The sequence below is a fragment of the Rattus rattus genome, chromosome 9 (genome assembly GCF_011064425.1).
Source record: "Rattus rattus isolate New Zealand chromosome 9, Rrattus_CSIRO_v1, whole genome shotgun sequence".
Lineage (NCBI taxonomy): Eukaryota > Metazoa > Chordata > Mammalia > Rodentia > Muridae > Rattus > Rattus rattus.
Genome location: NC_046162.1, coordinates 88,096,560 through 88,123,856, shown reverse-complemented (window position 1 = coordinate 88,123,856; position 27,297 = coordinate 88,096,560). Strand labels below are relative to the sequence as shown.

At 53.0% G+C, this 27,297-nt stretch overlaps 1 protein-coding gene across 1 annotated transcript in view; it reads left to right on the top strand.

Moving 5' to 3' along the window:
• Positions 1-7,536: 7,536 nt before the first annotated feature.
• The window catches only part of Tmem132e (transmembrane protein 132E), a 55,323-nt gene continuing 35,562 nt past the window's right edge, over positions 7,537-27,297 (top strand). The window contains exons 1-2 of the mRNA XM_032914230.1: positions 7,537-7,603; positions 7,939-8,289. Of these exons, the coding sequence (XP_032770121.1) occupies positions 7,537-7,603; positions 7,939-8,289 (418 nt within the window). The remainder of the gene's footprint in view (positions 7,604-7,938; positions 8,290-27,297) is intronic.

Sequence of the window (27,297 nt, the reverse complement as noted above, 5' to 3'; positions counted from 1 at the left end):
CCCCTCTTAGCACACATGAGTCCTCTAATGGCTGTCTAGACATGCAGTCTGTAGAGAGGACTGAAATTCTCCTCTCAAGGCAGGAAGACTTGGCTGTGCCAACCCCAGAGCCAGGCACTGATGGATGAACAGTCCCGTGAGGCACAAGAACAACAGAGGTTATGGAGGACACTGAAGCTCCTGCTCTTCCTCTCTCAGATTTTACTACTACTTAGTCAACGGGCTGGACACAGATAGGGGGTTTTCTCTGTCTCTGCGTTACACACGCACACCCACACATACACAGAGAGCGCTCTTTCTGTGTGTCTATCTCTTGCTCACATACACAATGTTCTGTCCTTTACACACACACACACACATTCTCTCTCACACATACAATATTTTCCGTGTGTCTCTGTGTCTCCCTTGTTTACAAACCACATACACACACACACACACACACACACACACACACACACACACACACAGTGCTCTCTGTCCCTCTCACACACAATGTTCTCCGTGTGTGTCTTGCTTATATGCAGTGTTCTTTCTCTGTGTCTCTGTCTCTATCTCTCTCATACACACACAGTGTTCTCTCTGCATGTATCTTCTCTCTGGCCCCCTACACACACACACACACACACACACACACACACACACACACACACGCACACGCACACGCACGCCACTTTGCTTTGGAATTAAATGAGGCTATGTGGGGGTGGAAAGAAAGAGGGGAGCCCGGAGTCCAGCCTGCCTGGCCCAAATCCAAATCCTTTCTTGGCTGAGAGCCCAGGGTGGTCCCAGCTTACTGGCCATGTGTATTCAAGGGAAGAAGGGAGGGGACAGCCAGGCATGGATGGGGACTGGAAGGAGTGTGTGTTGAGGGAGGAACAGAGTGAAGATTCTAGGAAAATATGAGCCCAAGAGTCTTTAAACAGAAAGATGATATATATGCTATACATTGGCAGTGGATGCATGTACACATGTGCATACATATCGTGATGGGACTATGTACGAATCCTGATGTCTCTGCCTTTTCTTATGGGGTTTCATGTGACTGAATGTGGCAGCTGCAATTGGACAGTTCTTATAGGCACACACTTTTGCATCTGCTGCCCTCTTCAGCGTCTCTGTCCACTCACCTAGTCCAGTGCCCTGGGCATAATGAAAACATTCTGCTACCCCCAACCTCCTGCTTAAGAAAACTGATCTCTCTTCCAGTACCACCTCCTCTCTTTGCCAGGCCTTCCCATATCAACTCATCCTTTCTTCAGTATAGCACCAGGTCACCTCCTCCAGGAAGCATTCCTTCCCCTGCAGGATTCCTGAGGACCCTGGACTTCCTTCTGTAGTGACACCCACCCACTGCCAAGAACACTACACTTGGAGTGCAGTGCCCATACTTGGTGGGTCCTTTAAGGCCAGGGGCCATTTTGTGTATCAGAGCTCTGGACCCATAGTGTGTTGGGGGGTTGGGGAGGGAGTAACAGTTCAATAACCTAGTGGCCACTGACTGAGACATCAAGCCGATGACACACAGTGGGGAACAACACAGATGGCCTGTGTTCCTGGGTCTCCTCTCTGCAGGGAAAGTCAGGCAGATCAATACAACCCCAAAGATGCATAGCTGCAGGAAGCAGAGGGCCTTAGGTAATGCATGGCATAGGACTGAGCCTGAACAATGACTGGGAGTGCTTCACAGAGGAAGACACATCCAGGGAGTGAGTACATGAAAAACAAAACGAAACAAAACACTATTGAGATCTGAGGTCTGAACTGAGCCAGGGAGCAATGAGACAGAGAGCCATGAGACAGGGAGCCCCGTGCAGTCTGGGAAAGAGGAGATGGGCTCCTAATTCTACTGTATGGCCAAGCAGTGACACTAGTGTGTCACAATGGGTTCATAGAGGGGCAGGAGCTAGGTTCATCTTTTTGTCTGTCATCTTCTTGATTGTCAAGAAGTGGTCGAGACCTGTGGGTCTCGAGGTCCATCACTAGCTCTCTGTGCGCCTTGGATTTCTTATCCTTAAAAATAAGAAAGAGGGCTAGGGCCCGAGCCCTATGGTGGAGCACTGGTATAGCTCACACAGAGCCATGCATTTAAACTCCAACTTTGAAAAACAAACAAACAAACAAAGGAAGATTCTTATCTAGAGTTTTAAACTGATCGCATAACACTATGCTTGCTGGGGGTGGGGTGGGGATCACCTGCTAGGGATGATCAGATAGGGAGGAGAACTGAGCAGGGAGGGGCAAAATGCTCAGAGCACAGGAGGCATTCAGGGCTTAAAATGAAGATGAGTGATGAGACCCACTAGCAGCCAGTGTTCTGGTTCCCCTCACTTGCTCACAGGCTGCTGTTCTGAGATCATTATTCTGAGCATTGTTCTTCCTCTCAGGAACACCCCAGTGTGGATGGTGAGTTACAGATGCTGTTAGGAGCTAAATTGTGAACTCTTAGAATTGACACATTGAAGTTTTGCCTCTAAGTAGCAGAACGCAGCTGTATTTGGAGACAAGGCGTTTAAACAGGTGATTAAATTGAAATGGGGCCGTTGGCGTGGGGCTCACATCCAAAGGACTATTGTCCTTATTAAAAGAAAAGAAACCCAGGATTCATGAGTACCGAGAAGTGGCCATATGACCACACAGAAGACATCCATCTGCCCTCCAAAGACGTAACCCTGCCAACACCTTCATATTGGACTTCCAGCCTTCAGCAAGAGGAGAAGTAAATGTGTTAATTCACCCAGCCTGTGACATTTTATTACAGAAGTTGGAGGGGACTAGGCAGAGCTTGCCTTACAGATCTGGAAACAGGTCTCTGCCTTTAGCTGCTGACATCCTCTGGAACAGAGATTAGTAATGACTCTGGAATTGTCCCATCGGGCGGTGGGAGGTGAGGAGCCTGCAGGCCAGAGGCTGGGTGATGGTGATGATAACCCTATGCATGTGTGACCTTGGGCTAGACTCCACAGAGAATGCACAGAGTTGTGAATCAGTGCTGGGACGAGGGAACAACAGGCTGAGTTGCTGTGGACAGGACAGGGCCACAGGAAACAGTGTCCCCTTGCTCCCAGGCATCCTGCACCGGATCTGTTACTGCAATGGCTTCTCTAAGCTGAAAGTTCTGTGTATATCTAGAACCTTCCTGGCCATAAGCACAACCAGGGATGAGCAGAGGCCTGCTCTTTGTGGAGCCCAATGGGATGCAATGGTCAGGTAGCTACTACGTATCTGACCTCTGGATCACACATTTGGTTTGGCTCTGCTGTTTTCTAGCCAAGTGATCCTAGTCACAAAACATCCCTTCTCTGAGTCCCAATTAGAAATGGCAATATTAACAGTGTCTACTTAACAGGGGCGAGGCAAGCACCCCCGGAACTCATGTGAAATCCCAAGCACAGTGCCCAGCACAGCAGAGGCACTTCTGATGATAGTGTCTGGTGCCACTGGGTCCCTGAGGTCTGGAAGCTCTAACTGCTGCCATCTGGGCATTTGTCTTGCTCAGCCTATTCGTTCTAATCCCCAGCACAACACTCAATAAAAAGGATTTGTCCCTGCCTAAGGAGATGGCTCAGTGGCTAAAGGGTTGTGCAGAGATGAGGACCTGAATTCAGATCCCCATGTAAAAGTCTGGAAGTAGCAATGAATACCTATAACCTGGGCAGGATAGAGGTAAGTGGAGCTCAGGGCTCATTGGCCAGCTACTCTAGTTCAAACACTGAGCTCCAGGTTCAATGAGAGATGCTGTCTCCCAATATAAAAAACAAATCAAAACAAACCTGGATAGCTATAGCAACGCACACACACACACACACACACACACACACACACACACACACACACAGAGAGAGAGAGAGAGAGAGAGAGGGAGGGAGGGAGAGGGAGAGACAGAGACATAGAGACAGACAGAGAGAAAGCGAGAGAGTGAGCAGTGGGCAGTGGGTGTGGGGATAAGTGTACCCTATACACACACAGACACCACACACTCACAAAGTCAAAGTAATTAACAAAGTGTCAGAGTTAGCATGGTGTGATGTTTGAAATGGTAATGAGAGTGAGGGCTAACTTAGGGAATCTGATGGGAAGCCCCAGGAGGTCCCAGGAATGCCCACCTTGGCCTGTCTCCTCCTAGTGGTGGGCATTCTAAAAGCCAGGGCACGCTCACCCGGGCTGGTCAGGCAGGGAGGAAGCAGCAGTAGTGGCTCTGGATACGGTCTTGTGGGGTTGGAGACATCCACAGTACTGCTGTGAAAGCTGGGGTGGAAGGTGGGGAAACTGAATTGGGGGTCTACAAAAACCCACGATGCCCAGGACACTAGCACCCTGCCCAAGACAGTATGCTGCTTCCAGCTAGGGCCAGGAGGGTAGGGTGAGTCCTCCAACCTCATTGGCTCTTGAGTCAGCTACAGAAGCTGTGGAGAAAGGCAGCCTGGTCAGTCAGCATCTTTGGGGAAGCAACTCTGTCTCTTTAACCCGGCCATCCCTAAGTCCTGGGTCCCCAGTGGGTTGGTGGTCAGGGCCAGAAGGACTCTGCTTGTGTTTAGTGGGCCCTGTTCTCTATGCCTTAACACCACAGATCGGGGAAGAAGAAGGGAGAGGGGGAGAGAGAGCTAATAGCTGGCTTGCCTCTCCTTGGGATGGTTAATAAGCCCTTGGGTGACATTAATTGCCACCAGGCATTAGGGACCTAATGAGAATCATCTTCTTTGACTACTACAGCATAGTCTGTCCCCAGGGCCTCCAATAGACTGTTAGCTCTCCCTACTGAACCTCTGAGCTATGGGGGAGGAGCAAGAACAGCTAGACAGGTTCCAATATGAAACCTAAGCAGGGACAGTCAGCAGCTAGGGGAAGGAAGGTTCCCATAGTCATGCAAGCCCATTTTCCAAAAATGTCCTTTTCTGGAGTGTCCAAAAAGGACACTCACAGGATTAGAAAGGCTGGGTAGAACCTGAGTATGGCAGACAAGGTGTGGACAGAGCAGAGTGTCCCCACCAACCATTGTCTCATCTGTCCAGCCCCATACTTGATCTTGTATAGAAAGGTGACTCTCAAGTTCCATTCTCTCAGTATGGGTTATGCCCACGGGACAAGAGACGTCCCTCCAGAGCATGGCCGATTGAGATCAACCCTCTCAGGATTCCCTCATGACATCTAATAATGCTGTCAAATCGTTGCCATTGATCCCATGCCTGATTGGCGGTTGACTGTCGGGTCGGATTTGGGTTGCGTTCTAAAGGAAAAGGCACGATGGTGGGAGTGAATGTCTGCCTTGCACCCCTCTCTCTTCAGCTGATGACTGGGTGAGAGTACAGAGGGGCAGTTTCTCCTATCCTCCGACCCCCCCCCCGCCCCGACGCCCTTCAGAGATTTGCAAAACAACCTGTAGGCAGAGGCAAGTCTGTCCTCGGCCTTCAGTGGCTCCCCTTGCCCATTTCAGCCTGAGGAGCTCCAACCAGAGGAGCTGGGCGCGGCAGCTAGTCTGATTCCCACCGGGTGCCCTGCAGACCCAAGCGGACTCAGAGGCTGTGGGAGGCTGCCCCCTACCCGCTCCTCGGGTAGAACCACTGAAAACATCTCCGGCACCCGGCGGGGAGCTGGCATCCTTTGAAAAGGGACATCGGCCAGCGTCGGCTGTGGCGTCTACCCACGAGAACCGCAGTCACAGCAGTCGGCCGGCTGCACTAGGATCGCACCAACCTGAATCTCAAAGGGAAAAAAATTAAATGTAAAGCCGAGTAGAACTGAACGGCTAGGCTAGCCCTGGGCCGACTCTCATTAAGGAGCCGCGCGCGCCCCCAGGCTGGGAATGCGGAATGGACACGTGGACAGACAGGGGAGCCGGGGGAGGGGGAGTCTCCGTGGCGCGCGAGCCGTGGGCCGCGCGCTCCAGGGCCACGTGATCACGGGGAATCTGGGAGGGGAGGGAGGAAAGAGAAGGGAGCGAGCGCGCCAAGCTGGGCGCCCACCCGCTAAGGTCCTGGTGGGCGCTGGATGTCGGACCAAGGAGGAGGGCGGCGAGCATCAGTGTATGTGTCTCTCTCTCTCTCTCGAACCATTTACGGAGGATCGCCGCGGTGGAGGCGGCAGTGATTGCTTCGGTCAACTGTGCCTCCTCTCGCCTCTTTTTTTTTCCCTGCTCCTTGATTCTTCTTCTTTCCCCACCCCACGTCCAAGGAGAGCTGGACCCCTACCGGCATCTCGCTCTTCTTCTCTAGGCCTCCTAGATACCCGCTGCTGTCTCTCCAGCCCGGGGCTGCGCAGGTGCGGTTGCCTTAGCCCCCTGGCTGCGCTCCCGCTTCTTGACACCCGCAGCCGGGACTGGAGCAGAGATCTACTGGCCCAGACTGACTCCGAAAGAGCGAAAGCCTATGCCCTGCCGCACCGAAACAACGGGCGAGCGGGTGTCCAGGGGCAAGGAGGGGGTGATGGGGAGGACGAGGCGACGGAGACTCTGAACCTCCGAAAAGTTCAAGGTTTGTGTAGGTTCCCCCAGGGAAGGCGAGGAGCGGTGCGAGGCGGGGCAGAGCACCCCTATGCTGAGACAGCGACACCCTACCCGAGAGGAAAGAAAGGAGTAGCCCCGTGCTGCTGAGGCTGACCACTCCATCTCCCATCCTACAACGCTTACAGGCTGGATACTGGAGGAGACGCTCCGGGAAGAAATGGCTCGAGGCAGGGCGCCTTAGCTGGCGCTTCCGCTCCTTCGCTTTTTCAAGCTCCATCTCCATGGGGCAGCGGGTGCTTAGAGCTCCACCCTTGCTCCAGCCATCGAACCCCAGCCGGGCCAGGCGGCGCCGAGTCGGCCTGTGCTAGCGCAGACCAGGGTCGAGACTGGAGAGAGCGCTGGAGTCCAAGACCGAGCACTGCGAAGGGACAAACATCTGGTCACCCACCTCAGGCGTTTCGTCTGGGCGTCGCCTAGGGTGGTGGCGATCCGCGTCGCCTGTCACATCCCTGCAAGGAAACTTTTCCTCCCCCGGATGGATTAAAGTTGCCTGGATTTTCTCTTTCTTTGCGAAAGAAATCATCCGTTTCCTCCCGACCTGGGATTTTCCCGACTGCTGCAGGGAGCTTGGAAGAGGAAGAAAGCTGCGCTGTGTATGTGGGGTTACCACCGAAACCGAGGCGATTCGAGCTCGCGCTGGGGATCTGTACCTTCGAGCGAGTACGGATCTGAGAGGCGCGGCGAGGCCAGGGGCTTCGACACGCGGCCCTCGGCAGCCGCCGGGACGCCGGTGGCCACGGGGCCCTGGGACCGCACGTGCGGCTCCCCCCTCGCCTCGAAGATCCTGCAGGGGGCACCAGCCCAGGGAGGTGGAGACTCCTCCCGCCCCGAGCTGCGCCCCCGCCGGCTCCGAGGGTGTCGCCGGTGGTGCCCGGGACGCCCCTCCCCTCAAAGTGTCCCCGAATTGCGCTTTCTGGCCCCCGAAGCCTCAACAGACACAGCTGGGCGCCAGTGAGTTGGAGGCGACCGTGTCCAGCCTGAGACCAATTGGTCCTGGACCTCTGCCCCCTCGGACCCCTCCTGCCCCCGCCTCGGCCATGGCCCCAGGGATGTTGGGCTGCCGCGGCGCCGCCCTACTCTGCCTCTCCGTGCTGCTCGCCCACGGTAAGTGTCGCGGCGCAGACTCGGGGTGAAGATGCAGCGGGCGCCCCTGGAGGGGGCTCAGGGAGAACCGGAGGAAGGAGCACCCTCATCCCAATGTTCCCCTGGACTCTTCGCTGGCGCTACCAGCACGGCGTCCCCGACTGCAGCGGGAGCCCGCTGAGAGGACCGAGGTCGGTCCAGGGGAGGTTGGAGGAGGGGGTAGCTCCCGCTGTCTCAGAGTTAGAATTCAGAGAAGAACCGAAACCCTGGGGGCGTGTCAGCTCATGGATATCTAGAGGGGTACAAGAGATCAGCTAGATCGGATTCCGGGCACCCGGCCGTAGCTCCCCATACAGCGCGAGGGGCTGGGGACCACTGGGACCCGCGGGATCGCGGCTTCCGGGCCCCGGCGCGCAGGCGGGTGTGGGGCCGTGCGGCCCGCTGCCTGGCTTCCTGCAGCGGGCCTCGGACTGGGACGCGCACTGTCGGGGCTCCGGAGGCTTGTGAGCTGCATCTCAATGGCCGGCCGGCTCGCCGAGCAAGGCGGGCGGGGGTCTGGGCAGCGGGCGCGGGCCGGGCGATTGGCGGCGCGCGAAGGCAGCGGGGCCGCGCTCCAGCGTTCTGCAATCTGTTGCGTCTGCTCCCCAGGCTCGCCCTGGGCTCCGGGCTCTGCCGGAAAGGGATGACGGAGGGAGGAACCTGGGGCGGTGAGCCCCAGAAGTGAGACGGGAGATATGAAGGTTGGAGGCAGGGGGCCATAGGACAGCCTCTCCCACCTAGAGTGGGAACTCAGATGAGCCAGGAGGACGCTGCGGCGGGCTTCCGCAAGCTGGAGATGCTCCAGGAGGAGAGGGGCGCCGACAGAAACAGGAGAAAGGGAACTGGGGAAGCAGGGGGAAGGGGGACGGCCCTCTGCTGCACCCAGCGTGAAACCAGCTGACCCGGGACATTTCCCCAACCAGCAAAGGCCCACCTAGGGGTAGAGGACTCTGATGCCCTACTCCCGAGGGGTGAGCCAAGGACAGAACCGGAGAAGGCCTTAGTGGAGCCGGGCCATCTGGAGGTTTGAGAAAACCTTCGTTTGTAGTGGTCAGCTTTGCAGTGGTTGCCCGAATCTGCCCAGTCCCTGACAGCCGGATTAAGTGTGCTGTGAACCTACCCAAGGTCTCCAACCAAAGGCTTCGCTCAGCCCTGAGTACGGTGTATACTCAAGGTTGAAAGAGTAAGGAGAAAGAATGGTCTCGAGGAATCGTAGGGTCCAAGGGCTAGTAGGCAGAGAGGAACGAGCTGTAGCTCCTCTGGGTGGCTGGGTTTCTCCTGCTGTGGGGTTAAGCTGTTTTGCCTTTGGTTGGATTCGCTGGGGATTGCTTTTCTCTTGTCTTATCCCGGGAGCAATGAGCAGGCACTGACCCACAGGAATAAGGTACAGAGTGGGGCTAGGGATGCAGCCAGAGAAAAATCTTCATCCCAGGGTGGGGCTGGGGGTTGACAGTGGCTAAGGGTAAGACAGCTATGTGGCTGCTGCTGGTGACCTGACGCTCAGCCTAACAGGCCTCTAAGTGTGGCTCTTGCCCCTGAGGAGCTCTATTCCCAGCTCAGTTTTGACCCTTGGGAAGCTCAATTGCTGTCTCTAGGTCCCAGCTACTTGCTAACATATTCTCAGGCCGGACTGTAAAGATCTGTTCTCCTTCTGGGCCTGCCAGAGCTGTCTGCTTCCTAAGCCTCTGCCCTAGGCAGCCTTCGGGAATGTCTTGCCTGCTGTGAGCCTTTATCTAGGGCTCCCTGCTGAATCTGGGCCTAGGGTGTCCAGTAGCTCTGAGCTAGCACTGTGTGGGCATGCTCAGGACAGAGGGGCTGACTTGTGGAGAGAAGATTATTGGGGGGAGATGAGCAACACCCCCTTGTCCCCTCTCCTAGCTCCCTTGCTAAGTCCCCTGAGATCTAAAGTCCCTTTGTTAAACCATGCCTCAGTTTTACTTTCACCCGACAACAAGGACAAGAGCAAAATGAAAGGAATGCGTCTTGTAAGAACAAATCAAACCTGAGCCTCAGGCCCTCATCCTGCAGGACCGACTGCCCAATGCCCGTCCTGCCAAACTCTTCCAGTTAGAGGAAGGTACACGGACATACTGTCACTCAGGCCAACTCTCAATAATAGGTTTTCTAGGCTGCTCTAAGATTCGGGGATTGGTTGTGAGGGCTGCGATTTATAATGCCTGGCAAGCCACTGAGGCTGAAGGCTTCCGACCACACAGCCAGACAGGAGGCCAACCAGCCTGGGCTGCTGTTTGACAGCGGCGCCATTGGGCAAGATGACCTTGGGTTGCCTTCCTAGCACGGTGGCCCCCCTCTCCCCTCCCCCAGCCACAGCATGTGCTCTCTGATCCACCACTTCCCTCCTCATGTTCTGCCAGGCTGTTGGTCAGAGACCTTGTATGAATAGAGAAAGCCCCACACCCCTTGTAGGCCCAGCTCAGGGTGGGCAGCATGAGCTATCTCCTTCCCATTCTCAGCCTTAAGACTACCTCTGAGGAAGAGCTAAGAAGGTTTCCTTGTATCTGCCTTTGGGGAGATGTTCCTTCATTTTTAGTTAGAGGAGTCTGGGAGTCAGAGTGGTAGCTTGAGAGCCTGTTCTCCTACTAAACAATTTCACTGGCTTCCTACGGGACCAAAGACCTACTCTCTGCCCTGGTATCAAGGTCCTTCTTGATCCTGGTCCCATGCATATCTCCCCCAAAGTGCTCCCAACCTCTCTCTCTCCTTCTTCCCTGTGCCTTATGAACACCCCTGACTGACTTGTGAGTTTTCTGTAGACAACACCTTGGCTCTGGAAACCCAGCCTTTAAAGCTGAGCCCCAAAAGGGACACTCTCAGACCAACCCCAGCTCCTCGAGGCCCTTTGCTGAATGCTCTCCTGGTATGTCCAGCTGGTTGCCTTTTGGCCCCAGTTCACAGTTGGCATCTGCATGTATTAAGCCCCCCACCCCTCCCAAACCCCAAGGCTTACACACACTCCCTCATGTTAGTCTCATCTCCAGTGCTACATACACACCTCAGAAGAAATGGATGGGTGAAGCAAGAGAGGGTAGGGAAAGAGAAGCACCGGTGGTTACAAGAGAGCAAGGGGAAACAGGCTGGAGCTGTCCTCCTTGCTTGGGTGACTCCCTCAGGTTGCACATGCCAGGTGACACACTTGGGCCATGGTCTTAGGAGGCCACAGGCTGTCTGACAACCACCTAGACTTTTTCCTGTACGTTGTATCTGTCAACCCTGCTGTGTCTCTCAGAAGGATTGGGCAAGCACCAGGCCAGGGAGAGAGGCCTGCCTGTGTTGGCTGTGGAGCTCGGCTCTGTTAATGCGTGAGGCCAGTAGGTGGGGATGTGTTCTAAACTTGGTGGCAGAAAATGAGCTTTACTGGAATGCTTTCCGAGGATGGCTGGGTGCTGGGCTCCAGCTTCACGAGGCGAGGATCCTTGGAAGGCCAGACTGAGACTGAGCCTTGTAAAGGCAGCCAGGAGGTTGGGGTGGGACAGGAGGCAACAGGTACTGCCTCCAGCCTCCAGGAGGTGGTCCATATCCCTGGGCAGGGTCTGACCTTGTCAGCATTCATCACTGAAAGAGGAGACCCCAGCACGGCCAAATCCAGCCCTCGGGATTGTATGGATGTGGAAGGTAGACATGCAGGAAAGACCCTGGAACTCAGGCAGCAAGTTAATGCTGGAAAAATAAACATTTGGGGAGCCTAAATGGGGATCCTGGGTTAGCCCAAGTCCCCAGAGGTGTTTTCTACCTCTGCCATCCCAAGAGATCCTGCCAGTCCCAAGCTAGCCCCTCCCCCCATGAACAGCCATCCTAACACTCCGTCCTAATTAGCCTTCCCTGATAACCCTGGTCACGCAGCACAGGACAGCCAATAGAACTTGAGGGTTGAGTCTCATTCTCATTCCCTATTGGACTTCCCAGCCCCACCATGAAGCCCAGAAAAAGACCCCACCTTGCCTCTCCTTTCAAGACATTTTGTACACATTCATCCGTTATCACTCCAGCTGCTCAGAGGGCTAAGACAGGAGGAACCCAAAACCAAGATAACTGGCTACAGACCAAGTTCAAGGCCAGCCTGGACAACTTGGTGAGACCCTCTCTCATAAAATGAAGGAAAAAACTAGGTCACAGCCCAGTGGCATAATGCTTGTCTACTCTGTGCAAGGCCAAAAGTTTGAGACACACATACACACCTCCTGCCACCCCGCACCACAAAAACAATTTTTGTAAGGTAGTATGATCCGGAGTTTGCAGGCTTCGTTCGGGATAGTCAGTGTGCCTTAGCCCAGGGAACTCACTTCCTCCCAAGCCTGTTTTTCTCCTCTGTCAAGAGACCATTCTTAACCTCCTGGTTCTCTGTTCCCTTCCACTCCTCCACCTGCAGCAAATGCCAGCGCGAGGCTCCGATTGCCCTCCCCGCCCCTCTATCCTATTCCCTACCATCCTCCCTTCTTCCCTGCTTGAACTCAACACAGAATTTTAATAAGAAGTTAATGAGCCGTGTGTGTATGTGTGTGTGTGTGTGTGTGTGTGTGTATTTTTAAGGAAATAAATGTCTTTTCCTCTTCTCTGTCCTTTTAGCTGCAAAGCCAAGTGGGCACGCCTTGCCATCCGTTCAGGAGGGCTGAGCTCTGCCTCACCATCCCCACGGTTAGGCCACACATCCCACAAAGACATTCCCGTGCTCAGGCAGCCAGATGCTGTCGATGGAGAATGACTAGGACTTTAGAGAGGGACAGGTGAGCCCAGAGGCAAGCCAACCTTCAGGGTAGCCCAGTACCCATGGCCTTGGAACCCATAAATCATTGCTGTGTCTTGCTCTGTATCCTTTTCAGCTCCCTTTTCTCCCTTGCCATCTTTCAACATGAGTGTGTGTGAACACACACACACACACACACACACACACACGCACACACACACACACGAGAGGGGGAGGGGGAGACCAGGCCCTTTGGCTCTCAGCACCCAGCAGGATGAGTAGAAAATGGAAGCAATTATCTAGATAATTCAGCGCTTGTTGCATGAATGAATGGATGCAGAAATGAATAATTTGCTTCAAAAAAAAAAAGGAGGCAAGAGTAGTAAAGGTAATTGAAGAAAACCTTGGTTTTCTTCCTTTCTTTTTTTCTTTTTTTAACAAAATCATCTAGGTAATTATCTGCTTTTAGAAAGCTCCCCTTTTATCAAACCTGAGTCCTTCCCTTTGCACTCCCTTCTCCCAAACTTTTGGTCCATGAGAATAGGCAAGTAGTTGGCCCTCTTCACTCAAATGGCTTTTCCAGTCCCATTCTGGGAAGCGATGTACTGGCTTGAAGAGCCTGCCAGCCTTTCTCTGTTTCCCTGGCGCCATCTTTGGGCCTGGGAAAATGACACACTCAGGGTCCCCAGGATGGTTGGCTATCTCTTACAAAGGTCAGATACTCGGAGACGTCTTCATTATCTATCCCAAGCAGGAACACTGTGGGTTCCTAAAGAACAGAGAGACATAAGACTCCTCCCTACCTATCCACACTGTGGTTAGTGGTCCCACTGTGTTCCCAGGTGGCCGTTGTTGTGAAGCCACTTCCCAGTGAGCAGTCCTGGCTATGCCTAAAGCCAGGCTTCCCAACTCTGTACCTGGAGCTCTCTTGGCATCAGAGACCGCACTGGCATGGGATGGGGAGAGAGATGCAGGAGCTGGTGAACCCCCAGGCTGCTTGAGCTCCCCTCTCTCCCTTGGTCTCTTAGGTGTGTCCAGACTCTTCATGACTTACATTTTTCCAAATGTTGTTCCCTAGACTAGAACACTCTTCTACCTACTCACCAATCTAGTCTTCAAGAGAGAGCACATACACTCCTTCCATCCAGAAAGCCACTGTCTTAGAGTTTATATTGCTATGGTGAAACACCATGACCAGCAAGCAAGTCACAGAGGAAAGGGTTTGGCTTACACTTCCACATTGCTGTTATTATTGGAAGTCAGGGCAGGAAACTTAACAGGGCAGGAACCTAGAAGTAGGAGCTGATGCACAGACCAGAAAGGAATGCTGCTTACTGGCCTGCTCAGCCTGCTTTCTTACAGAACCCAGGATCACCAGCCCAGGAGTGGCCCCATGCACAATGGGCTGACTTCCCATCTGAATCACTAAGAAAATGCCCCCACCAGACTTGCCTGTGAAAACATTTTCTCAATGGGGGCTCCTTCCTCTCCGATGACTCTAGCTTGTGTCAAGTTGACAGGACAGCCACCCTGATTCTCAGATAACAGAAGACCCACTAATGCTTGCCCCCATTGGAAGGGTACACTGTCTGGCTTCCCTACTAGCCATGATCATAAATGTCCCTGGATGGCATATGACCTCTTCTTTGCCATTGCCATCCTGTATCCCATGAAACACCCCGGTGCACAGTGAGAGAGTGATGGTCGTCTATCAGCTGGTCTCAACCTTCCAAACACTGTGACCCTTTATTGCTGTGGTGACCCCCAGAACATATTTTCATTACAACTTCATAACTGTAATTTTGCTATGTTATGAATCACGATGTAAATATTTGTGTTTTCTGATGGTCTTAGGCTCTCACTATGAAAGGGTCATTTGACATTCCCTGCCAAGGGGGTCAAGACCCACAGTTTGAGAATGTCTTGTCTGGAATGAACCAGTGCACAAAGCCGTGCATATATCCACACATACATAGACAATGTCCTCAGCACTCAGAAACTACTCAGTTGGTGGTTACTGCATGGGGCCAGACAGTCTTTGAGTGAAACTCCTCAGACTGCTGGAGAGCTGTCCTTGGGTTCAAGCAGAGAGACAGTAGTCAGCAGTTTACATGGTCCTTGGGTATGCTATGCTTGTCAGAGACAAAATGTCCTGTAAGAGAGTAGGGGGTTCCAGAGGTGCTGACCGGTTTGTCATACAAAGTGAGATCCAGCTGAATGGGGCATCATTAAGCATGAATGTCAAGGGATGAGGAGATGAAGGGGCACCATCAGCATCTACAAGCCTCCACCCTCCCTGGAGGGAGCATGATGAAGAGCCCTCGATAGCACGGCCACTTGAGAAGGTGAGAGGCCAGCAAGACTGAGGTTTGAAAGAGCTAGAGAGAACAAAAGAAGAGGGGAGAGAGAATTGGGAAGGAGTGGGCACCTGCCAACCCCAGGAGATTAAATACCATCTCATAGGACCCTAGGTGCCATACGACTTCTCTCTCTCTCACACAGTTTCATCTTTCGGCTAATTATGTAACTGCAAAAATTCTGCTCCCTGGGACCTGGGCATAACATGCACCCGCTTCGGCTGATTTTAAACAGTTTTTTTGGGATGTGTTGATCAAGATGTGTTGGCTCTGCCAACATTCAGGGACCACAGAGCCTGCTACATGTCAGTCCCTACGCAACCTGCAGCCTAATCTGTTCTAGGTCACCTGCTCTGGTACCTCTCAGCCTGGCTCGCCACCGGCCTGCAAGTGTCTTGGTATTATTAGCTTAGCCTCTCACAAGCAGACAGTAGCCATTGATCGTCCCTGGTGCCCACAAGGGGGGGTCCATCTGTCTCCTGCCTTGTTCTTCCTCTGGTACTGTAGATGTTTGGGGCTTTTGTCTAATAGGAAGAAACTCTTCAGTTGGAAATGGGGAAAAAATGGCCATTTTCTCTGCTGCCAACACAGCAGAAAAATGATCTCAATTTTCTGTGACTGTTCTCAGAGAGGGAAAAGCTGACACTAGCCAACCCATGAGTGTGAGGGCTGAGAGGGTAGGAAAGACAGGCAGTGATGGGCTTAGCCCCCCATGGGGCACTGACAGCCCTTCCAGGGACAGTCTCCCCAACCTTGGCCCCTGCTGGCCACACACCTGTGTTGGGCAGCCATTGCTGTGTGCTGAACACTAATTGTCCCTGCAGTTGGGGTTGGGTACCAAACTATCCCCTGGTGCCAGCCCAGGACCCTGTTCCGTTTCCACCTGTCTGTGACATCCATAGTTTTCCTCCTCCATCCACCCTCTCCCTGCACTCGGCAATAAATTGCCTGACTCCATGGCCCCTTGTGTGATTTGTGTCCAAGTTTCTTAGCTACTCTGTGCTTAAGCTCCTCATCTGCGAGCGACGATGATCAGCCCGCTGCCCGCACTCCACCTGCAGGCTTTGCTGTGATGATTCAGTGAGTTACTACATGCCAAATACTTCGAACAGCACTCAGCTCGGCTCAGAGCAAACTCGTAAAAATGACGGTTGTCAATATTATCGTTGCTAACGTTATTAGCGTCTGCCAGGCGCCATGTTGAGTGTGAAGATGAAACGACCTGCCTGCCTCTGCTAATCTGTTCTTAAATAGCTTTGTAATGTGATGTCCAAGGGAGAACAGACTGGTCTGCAGAGATGGCGACCAAACAATTGGAGCAACTGTGGAAGGGACTGGGACTGTTTGCCTGAGGTGGGGGTGGGGTGGTGGTGGGGTGGGGTGGTGGTGGGGGAGAACTGTGTGACTTAAGAGATCAGGGGAGCCATCTGGGAGGAGGTGTCTCAGGAGCCCCTGGTCTGGTTCCAGAATGCTATGAGGCAGTCAGTGTCTTCTTCCCCGGGGAAGACAAAGAGTGGGAGCAAGATGGCTGCTGGCCTAGGGCTCAGAGCCTAGAGGTGAGATGAGCCGGTGAACTAAGGCTGCCTATTATGGTGCAGTGTGAGACACTAAATGCCAAGCATGTGAGTAGCCATTCGTTACCGAGATCTTCTGTCTAGAGGCCTCTCAAAATGGTGACCCTATGTTCCACAACGTGTTCAGAAGCCATTGAGAGTTTCGGAGAGAGAAGATGCCACACAGGCTGGATGTGACCAGGTCAGGAACAAACTGTAGTTCTGTCCAGAGTGTGGAAGGGAGGTGTAGGGCTGCCATCTGCAATTGTGAGTCTTGGCATGGAAAGTGTCCATTAGCAGTCATCTCAGGGACCACCTTGGATGGTGAAAAGCCACTTTCAGAGCTGCATGTGAGGATGAGTGCTGCCTCCGTGGTGACCCGGGGAGCTGGCATGGTAGGACTCTGTGTCTACAATGTTGGTCTGCAGCTGTGCAAATGGAAGGTGGGGAGCTCAGGACATGGAACTGTCAAGGCCCAGAGTTCCTGGAGGCACTTGCGGGATGGTCTCCTGGACACTACATCAGAGTCCAAGCCCAGAGACCCCAGTCGCCCGCACTGTGTGATGGAGGCCCAGCCAGCTTCATTTCATACCCCACCCATTAGCCAAAGGCAGAGACCTATCTCCTCGGGGCTTCTGCCAGTCTGTGGCCTGCAGGGAGACCTCAGGAGCCAGGCACACGGGGCAAGTGTTGGGAAGATTCCACAGCACCCAGGCAGTTCCAACCCTTCCCAGCACCGCAGCCAAGTGGCCTGAGTGCTGGAGACTTTGACTGATTGGCCACCAGACCCTCAGCTTCTCCACCTGCAGCATGGGAGTGTTGGAGCCACCTCTCAGGAAGCTGTGCAGGGGCAAAGCCCACTGTGCAAACACCCAGAACAAAACAGTGAGCATCTGCCACAGGGATTAGTAAACACGGGTTTCTTTCTTTCTTGTCCAGAACCATGGGCAAGCCAGAGCCTTCCAGGAAGCATGCTCAGGATGTGCCAAAGACTTGCCAGAGAGCAGGTTCTGGTGATTGGGGTTCTCTGTTTGGTTCTGTTGGAGCCTCCTAGCAATGCACCGTTGGGTTTTAGGACCACAGTAGCCATCTCAGTCCCTCCCTCTATCTCTCAGTCCCTTCCTCCATCTTCCCCTCTCTCCTCCCCAGATCTCCGAGGCAGACCAGGACCCCCTGCGTCCGATTCTGCTGTAGCACAAGCATGGCATTTGCCTGGAGGGGCCATGGCCTCTTGGGATCCACATCCATATCAGGCAATTCCTAAAGTAGACAAGGGTTACCTCTACCAGCGCCTAGGTCATGAATGGTGTCTGACTCAGGACCTTGGTCTCCTTGATCCTGCAGCCTGAAAGCCCACAGGGACAACACAGGAGTCCCCAAGGACTCTTTACACTGTGTGAATCAATGGAAAGAAAATCTCCTCCATCCTAAAGGGTCCTTGAATGTGGGTAGTGAGAGCAGCCTACCCTTCCTGGCACTTTATGACAGAGTCACAGAGCCACTGTTTTTAGTGGTGTCATGGGGTCATCTGCACCAAGGAACCCTCAGGAGTCACTTTGTGCAGCCCTGTCCAGCGGCCCTCACACCCACCACCTGCGTTCTTCTTCTTCTGCAATTGTCTTTCTTCACCTGTCCCCTAGTGATGGCACAGATGAACACACATACGTTCCCAGGGCTTGGGGTGGGGTTTAGGACCCCCGACTTTATTGCTCAATAAATAGCAGAAGCCATATGTATGTTTGTGCTGCAAAGTAATTCTGACAATACATTCCAATCCATCTGTCCAAAAGATGGCTGTATCCTTGTGGAAGCCCAAAGGAAGCTGTGAATTGGTATTTGTAGCTCTTACTTCCTTCTGTTTGGAGGGGGAGGGCGGGGTCACAGCCTCAGAAGTCTGACCTTCCACTCTGCCAGCAGCAGGCTATGTTCAGTTCTGAGCCCCATCATCCCCCAGGAATTGTGGCCCCAAAACACATCTCACCCTGCTGACCGGGTGTATCCAGGACCCCCTTCCCTCAGAAGCACTTCTAATTCCTGCTTTCTGAGGTCCCCACTAGTCCTCCTGATTCCTGGAAGCCCTCTGCCCACTTAGAGCTGGCTTTGTCTTTCTCAGCGGGAGTGATTCATGCTTGCACTGGTGACCCCTCTTAGAAGCAGCTCCTGTGCCTTAACCCCCGCCACTCCCCAGGCTCTGGAAATCAAGACCAAGTGCAGTCCCCCTTTTGTTCAGAGTCCCCTCCCCATACCACCTCACCAGGAGAGAAAGCCAGAGAACTCACAGCAGCTCCGATGCCTTCCAGGACGGTCCTCTCTCCCGGCCCTGCCTCTGATCCCTCCGCGCTAGCCACATAGACTTCCTAGCTGTCCTCTGCATGCTGGGTGTGGTGCCTCCGAGACTCGATCTTCTGGCCCCTCAGTTTATCCTTTTATCTCCCAAACAAATGCTCCTTACCAGAGAGCTCTCCGTGGGCTCCTCTGTCCACTCGCTCAGCTCTTGGATTTCTCCTATGACATAGTACAGAGCTACGTGTCTACTTGCTCAGAGGTTGAGCGCCCAGCTGAAGGGAGGCTCCTGCCAGCAAGAAACACATTCGTTTTGCTGGACTAGTGCCCAGCACAGGGGGTTTCACTCTATATCTCTTGGAAAGAAAGGAATAAATCGTAGGTGTGGTTCCCTCCCATTCTCTCTCACTCTTCCTACCTAGAGAATCGCTAGAGAGACAAACCACTCCTTAAATGGGTGACAGGAGCCAGAGGTGGAGAAGTTACTCCTTCCTTCACTCACTCATTCACACATTTATCTATCAAACCTAGCTGTGTAATCTTAGAGAAATGACGTACCTTCTCTGAGCTTGCTTTCCACATTTACATAATGGTGCACTGGCAGTGCGATCCTCTTAGTCATTCCATTGAAGGAAGGAAGGAGATGATGTGGGCTTGGAGGAGGGTTTGGCTTATGGTGCATGCTCAACAAATGGCGGTGATTGTTAACTTAATGCTGTTGAAAGCTTTCCCCTTGCTGAGTGTGTAGCACATACCAGGCAGGCATGTGACAGCCATGGGCTGGCACGGGGCAAGTGTGCAAGCAGGTTCTGTGCAGCGCAGCTGATGCCAGGTGGCAGAGGTACCTACAGAACACCTGGTCTCACCTGGGTTTGGAGGGCGCCAGTGGTGGCTTCCTGCCGTTGAAGCCACAGCTGCCAAACTCTGGGCCAAGCAGTGTTTTGAACCCCAGCAGCGCCTTGGCAGAGGGTGTGTGTGTGTGTGTGTGTGTGTGTGTGTGTGTGTGTGAGAGAGAGAGAGAGAGAGAGAGGGGGAGACAGACAGACAGACAGACAGACAGACAGACAGACAGAGTTTTGTCTGGAGCCTGCTCACTGAGCTGTATAGCATGGAAGGGGTATTCCGAGTCAGAGCGTGTTTCCACTAAGGGATGGACTACTGCTCCCTGGCTTTAGCCTTCTAATTGTAAGGTGGAGCAACTGGGAGTCAGAGAGCCAGTAGGAGCTGGGGGCTCCAGGAGCAGACGGTAGGTGTCCTGTAGGCATCTCAATACAAAAGGGGAAACTGAGGCTTAGAGTGACAGACATCCTCCTCACTGTCTCAGCTGCTCCCTGTCCTTGTCCACAGCTGTCCCACAGGTCCCCTCTGTTGCAGGGAACCATAACCCTACAGCCCTCACCCCAAGACTCCCGTTCCTGCTCTAAGGCCATGCCGGTTGGTTTGCATAAAACTATCCCTGGGGCCTTGCCTTTAAAAGTCTTCTTTTTCTCCAAACAGCCCCTAAATGGTTTCTGTAAATTGTCCTAAGTAGCAAAAGGAGGGGAAATAAAAAAGAGAAAGAAATAATAATGTCAGTGCCAGCTGCCTGACTGAAATGCTGATGACTCTCCTGTCTCTACCTGCTCCTTCCCACGGGGTCCTGGAACTCAGGTTGCCCTGGGCTTCAAGGCCACAAAATCCAAACTAGGTCTCTTCCCTCAGGCAGGAGGTGACCATCAAACAGGAAGTCCCCCCCCACACACACACACATCCATGTCTGCCACTCCAGGTCTCTTTGGGAAGTATGCCTCCCTTGTCAGCTTAGGACTCTTGGAGGAACTGCCCTTTTTTTTTTTTTTTTTTTTTTTTTTTTTTTTTTTTGGAGCTGGGGACCGAACCCAGGGCCTTGTGCTTGCTAGACAAGTGCTCTACCACTGAGCTAAATCCCCAACCCGGAACTGTCCTTCTTGTCCGTCTAGGGGCATCCTGGAAAAAACTGGGCCTGCCTATCTGAGGGATTTGTTGGAGTCCCTCTAGGCAAGGATGGGGTGGGGAGCATTGGGACACCCTCTGGAGCCTGGTTTCTTCCACCATAGCTTTAGAAACAGCACAGGCCGGCTCTCAGACCTCGAATACTGGTTCTCCCAAGCATATGCTAGTTGCTTTTGGTCATCACTCTCTCTGCCAAGCATCCCCCCCAGTACCTCTGTCAGGCCTTCAAAATGAAGCTTCCCTGATAAGGCCCGAGAGATACTTTAGTCTGTGGGTAGAAGATAAATATTCAGACACAGTTAGATACTATGTCCAGTCAGCAAACTAATAGTTGTAGGTGCCCCTGGGGCTGATGACCTTTCCGGCCGTGGCTTCTTGTTTCTCTTAACTGTACCAGGCAAGATTTCCATTCGGAGAAGAGGGCCTTAAACCCAGTAAGAAAGTGGGTTTAAGGCCCATACTTTTTCCTGCAAGCTTGGCCCCTTAGAGGTGATCTAGAACTAAGCCCCAGGCTCTAGGTGTATGATCTGCCTCTTCTGGAGCAGGCCCTGCAGCTAGCGACTCAGAATGGAAGCCATGCCTATGGCTGTGGACCTAGGCTCAACCCAGACCACCCCTATACCATCATGACCACAGCTCTGTTGGGACCAGAGGGCAGGGGTGAGACCATCAGCTTTGGGGTGGGGGTGGGGCCGTTTTGCCCTACTTCCTTAAGCATCTCTCCTGTGTGCTCACCACACTTGCTACTGTGAAGTGTCACCATTGCCTGGTATGGGGAGCTGGAAACAAGGGTATCTTCTTCCCGGTAGCCCAGCCCTGACTTGGTCATGTAGTTCTAAGTCCTTTTCCCCGCCTGGACCACTTTCTCTGTGTGAAATATGGGATTGGATGAGATCAGTGACTTTTCGTAACTGTAGGCAGGGGAAATGTATATCACAGATGATAGGCAACAACAGCGTCACATTTTCATGTCACATACAGATGACAGGTGACCCAGATGAAAGCCAACAGCTGGGTGAAGGAAAGTGGAAGGGGCTTCCCAAGGTTCCATGAGTCCCACTTTCCCCATGACCCAGTGACATCCCTGAATCACAGCCATGGAGCCAATAGACAGGCACTAAGTCTGCCAGTCTCAGGCAACTGGGACCCACAGGGCACAACTGTTAGGGGTATCCCCAGACCTTCACTCCCCCTTTCCCTGAGACCCCACTCTGTTTTCCAATGAAGATGAGCCCCAAGGAGATGGGCTGGCTCCAGAAGCCATGGGCACTGGGGGGAGTGCACTGGGATTAGAGCCACAGGCACCAGAAAGGCTTGGGTGACAGCAGACAGATGCCTGTACCAGTCCTGTCCACCTCCCCAGCAGGCAAACTGTCCCAGATGCCACAGAACCACGGTTGTCGTCTTCATGTGCTCCCTTTGATGTGCCGAGAAGGAAGGAGGACGAACACAGACAGAGCCTCCGCTCCTTCTCTCACTTAATTGGAACCCAATTAAGTGAATAATTGTTACAAATGTGAAATCACCTTCCACAGCTTGGGGATGCAGCCCGAACTGCAGGCCTCTCTAGAGACAGCCTCGCTACTGTAGCACCATAGCCCTTGGATCCCACGGTGGAGAGTGTTGATCTCCAGAGCTCCCTACTCGCCTTACTCCGTTACTTGCCATAAAACTCAGTCAGCCCCCACCACGGCCGCTCCAGCCGGGTAATCCATCCGGGCTTTAGCCTCTTCTCAGATATTCACACCTAGCTAGATCGTCTCTATTCCAGGCATGGCTCACTAGCTCTGAGCTCACACACATCTGCACGGAGGACCTCGCCCCTCATAAGTGCCACACATGCAGAGGAAGTAAATCGATAGCACAGAGAGATGGGTGCCATGGAGAACAGTGGGAGAGACCCAACTGGGACATCTAAAGCCTCAGGCAAAAGCTTTCTAAGGAAGGGGGTGTGCTCCTGGGACTGTCCACAGTCAGTCTCTACTGACAGGGAGCAAGGTCAGAGGTATCTGGAGAATCAGAGCATGGAAAATAAATGGCTTGCTTTAGGGAGCGCCCTGCAAGCCTGTGCAGTGAGCACCCAGCACCCCATAAGCACTTGCTGACATCACTCATACCTACTGTCCTCTCCGCAGTGGAACCATGGCGGGCTGGTTTATTTGGTGCCAGGCTCTGCACATGGGCTTTTGAGGTAGAATGATTGACACAAAACAAATGGCAAATTCCTTTGCAACCATGTGATGGGTTGAATTGGGTTGTCTGGGGCCTGGGCTTTATCTGGATTCAGGAGCTGCTTAGGCAGAGGACGTTGATCTCGGCTACACACTTGGTCTGCCGTCCATCTGAATGTGCTCCTAGGTAGCTGTTGGGGCAACCCAATACCAAAGCAAGGCAGGGAGTAGAATGGGGGGGGCGTCCCAGAAGCCAGCATTGCATAAGGCTCCCAGCATTGAGACTGGCCCAGGGAAGTTCCCCAGTGCTGAATGACCTCTTTGGGGAGATCTTGGGGACTCTCAGTGTTAGGAGACAGGGACTTCTAGAGAAAGAAAATGTGCCGAAGATGGACCTGTGCCTGCATGTGTTTGCATGCTTGGTATGTACATGTACGTGTGTGTGTGTGTGTGTGTGTGTGTGTGTGCATCTGTGTTTGTGTGTGTGAGCAGGTTCATGTACATGTGTGTATATGCATGTGTGCATATGCATGTAAAGTTCAGAGGTCCATGTTAGATGGTTTGCTTTACCACTCACTCTCTGCCTTAATTTTTGAGACATGGTTTCTCGCTGACTTTGGAGCTCACTGATTTGTCTAGACTGACTGGCCAGGAAGCCTCCGGGACTCTTGTGTATCTGCCTTCCCAGTGCTAGAATTAAAGGTGCTTGCCACTAAACCTAGCCTTTTATGTAGGCCTTCATATTTGTACAGAAAGCACTTAGCCAATTGAGCTACCTCAGGTCAGTCCCCAGACTTATCTTTTAATGATTTGGGCAGAAACTATTTTCATTTTCTGTCTGCTTCTTTTGCCCTTACCATTCACACTTGGTTCTCTGTTCTGGCTCTTAAGTACTCAGGAAAGGCCTCCTGGAGCCATGGTTGAGTCTCACTGTGCACGTAGAAGGAGCAATTCAGTGCATGCATTCATTGTGAATAACATATGTTTGATGGGCTAGTCTGGGACCATGAATACTGATACCACAAGATCTGAATACTCTGAACTCAAGAAATGTTCTGAGCACGGATGTGACATCTTCAAGTGGAAAATTCCATACCCTACTCATTAAATAGACCACAGTCAAAATGCTGATGATACATTTTAAGACGTATATAAGACATAAATGAATTTCATGTTTATTCTTAGGTCCCATTTCTAAAATATCTCCAACCTAAAAGAATCTGAAATTCAAGACCCTTCTGGTCCCGAAAAATGTTTCCAGGCTCCCCCTGCCAATTTCCAATCAACTGTTCATAAGCAGCCAATGTAAAAGTTTGAGAGTCCGGGCAGTGGTGGTGTAGACCTTTAATTCCAGCATCTGGTCTAGAATTAGGCCAGCCTGGTCTAAAGTTCAAGTTCTAGGACAGCTACAGCTACACAGAGGAACCCCATCTGGGAAAATAAAACAAAATGTTGGAGAGGCTGAGTGGAACACGAAGGGCAGGGGGCAGGGGGACACAGGGAGAGATAGATACTCCATTTGACCCATCCTAGCAGGAGTCCTTTAAGGGTCTTCTCTGAAATGTTGCTTTAGCACCTGTGTTGATAGAGGCCTGGGGAACAAAAACAGCCAGAGAAGAGCTGACGGGCAGGGCAGGCCTGGCTCTGACCCAACAGGGTGAATCAGGGTGGGGGTGTGTGTGTGTACAGAGCACAGGACTCTTTTCTTGAGGCCTGAAGGGAGATCCCAAGAGGGCAGCCCTCATAAATCAGATTCCAAGCAAGAAAAGGAAGTATGCAGCTAGAAAGGGGGTACTGTGAGGCCAAGCCAGGAGGCCTGTGGGGGCTGGGACACATAGGTCCTAGTTCTGCATGGGCTCCCATTGATGCTCACTGTAGCAGAGAAAATGATCTCTAGCTTGGACCATAGGGATCTGATTGGCAGGTGACCTGCCTGCCTTCTTGAAATATAGATTTCCGGCAAAGATAGCCACAGGCATCCTGTGGACAAAATTGTTTAGGGGACTCAGAGCTGTCACTTCGTATAGATATTCAGCCCCCCCCCCCGCCCAGTTAACTTGTCCCTTCATTAATCAGAAGAGCGAAAGTTGCTAAGAGAGTGAAACATAGTAGCACACAGATCTGAGAGGAGGCTCTGCCACCCTCTAGAAAGCCCCAACTGCAACGATCCTGTGCAGAGCATCTGGAGAGCCCCTCCCCCTCCAGGCCTTTGCCATTGACCTCAGAATAAGGGGTTTGGGGCCTTTACTGCAGTTCTTCCGTCAATGCTGTGTGGTAGTGATGGTCTTTGACCAGAGGCCGTTTTTGTCCCCAAAGTCCCAGCCCTGCTTCCTGAGGATGGAAGACTCAGAGAAGCAGCCATTCACAGGGGAGATGACCCTTGTGGCCTTGGGGGGAGGGGCCGTCCCTGGCCACACAGGGTGACAGTGATTAAATGCACCAGCAGCTGGGCCATCGGGCCCTCCCTGCCTCTAATTTGGGTCAATTAAGCCAATTTGTCTTTGTTGACTGGATGTCCCTTCTCTGTAATGGCTTTGGCCCCTTTGGGACCTGTGAGGAAAAGACGGGGGCGGAGTTTCCTGACTACAAGGCTCTTCTCCTCCTCTCCACAAAACCCCAAAGCCCTTGGCTTCGGGGCTTTCTGGAACCTTGTGATCCTCCCATTGTCCTGAGGGTTTTGTCAGCCGCCTCATCTGGCAGCTGCCCCAGACTTCACCTCACCCCACAGAGGGTCGATGTGAACTGTTCAGAGTCAGCACGGAAGGGGGCTGAACCTAGCCAAAGGGTCCCAGGCTCAGTATTACTCTACCTTCTGACCCACACTTTCCCCGAGTTACTTGCTGCGGGAACTAGTCTGCTGCTAATGGCACCCCTAACACCACCACCACCACCCCTGGTTTCCTTGGAAACTCACTTCTGAGGTAGGAGAAAAGAATCAAAACTTGATGCCTTCAGAGGGAAGAGTGCCGCCTGGCACTGGGTGTGCTCCTAAGAGTGTCCTTGGCTGTAGGGTTCTAGTGAGACTACCTTGAAGCCTGGTCTCCCCACAGTGGGATTGGGTAAGCAAAGGTCAGAGATCAGACTGTCATACAGTCCTGTTTCCTCTTGCTGTGAACACTGGCATGCCCCTTCATTTCTCAGGCCTCAGTTTACCCTTCTCTAGCTCTGCAAGCATAGATGGTTGGCCTGGGCTCCCATAGTGCTCATGGTTAAAGGGTTGGCCTAGAGATCGTGTGGTATGATGGACAGTTTTCTCCTGCCTAGGAGTTGTAGCATCACCTCTTGCTCCACACTGGGCCCATGAGCCAGGGACCACATGTTCCTCTCGTCCCCCAAACAAGCTGCATCATCTCCAGAGAATCAGTGGAGGGAGAGTACAGCCCAGAGCAGTTGGTCATGGGGCAAAGGGAAGCAGTTTCCAGAGAAAAAAAAATCCAGAGAATCAAGTTTGGCAGGATCCCTCCTCACTGAGTACACGTGGGATGAATCACATTCCTTAGGCCACCCTGTGACAGGTGAGGCTGGGAACAGGTCAGAGGGGGACAGAAGCAAGTGGAGTTGGGGTGCGAGTCATCTCTTGGAGCGTTCTCTCCCCAAAGTCAGCCCACTAGACTTGTCCTGTGTGTCATCAAGGACCCTTTCCCGTCAGCTGGGGATCCTCAGCCTGGGCTCTCTCATGGGTGCCCAGTGGTCTCCAATGCTAAGTCTCAAGTGCTCATCTGAGTGGATGAATCTGTAGGTGGACGGAAGGAAGAGTAAGGAAGGCTAAGGTGCAGTCCGGTCGCAGTGAAGGAGACCTGTACTCCCTCCCTATGCCAAGTTCCCTCCTAGACGCTAAGCCCATGAGTCATGCCAGATTCGTGACATGCTCACCTGCACCAGTACTGAGGATGTGAGGCTGGAGGCTCACGAGCTCCCTGACAATGCAGAGCCCTAGCAGGGACCTGAGGGAAGGAACGTCTCAGTTCCTTCTCTTACTGCTGGTGCAGACAATGGAGACCCAGGTGCTTTCCAGACAGCAAGCTGTACAGATGCATGCCATAGAGGCCAGCCCATGGTTTCCGGCCCAGTGGCCTCCTCGTTCATGCTCAGTGGACACCCATGCTGTTCTGTGAAGCCATAGAGAAGAAGTGTGTGGTGGCTTGCCTGCATAGGAGGCTGTTAGGTGAGTCCATACAGGGAGACTGAGAGTATATTGCCTTAGACCTCGGAGACCCCTCACAGCTTCTCCTTCCCCGGGTGTGATCTGGGCAAGACCCTCCTCCAGCCATCCGTTTCCTGGGGGGTATTTCTGGGCTCCTGGGCTATGACTTCCCACCTTCCTAAGGCTTCTCTGCAGCGCCAGACCCTGGCTAACATACACTTCCGGTTACCCCATCTATGCTGAGAACCTCAAGATCCAGCAGACCCCCTGTGAATGTCCTGCCCTCTCCGCAGGCTGGAGTCCATATTGTCCCTGCCTTTACTCAGATGTCAAATACAAACCATAACTGTGATCCTGCATCCTTCTCTTCCCAGCACTTCCTCCGTACCTGGCTGTAGCTCATCTGGTGTCTGGACTGTCTCCAGGAAACCTAAAATGAGTGTGCAGAGGGGAACGGGATGCTCTCACTAGCAAGGCTTGGGACCGTTGAGAATG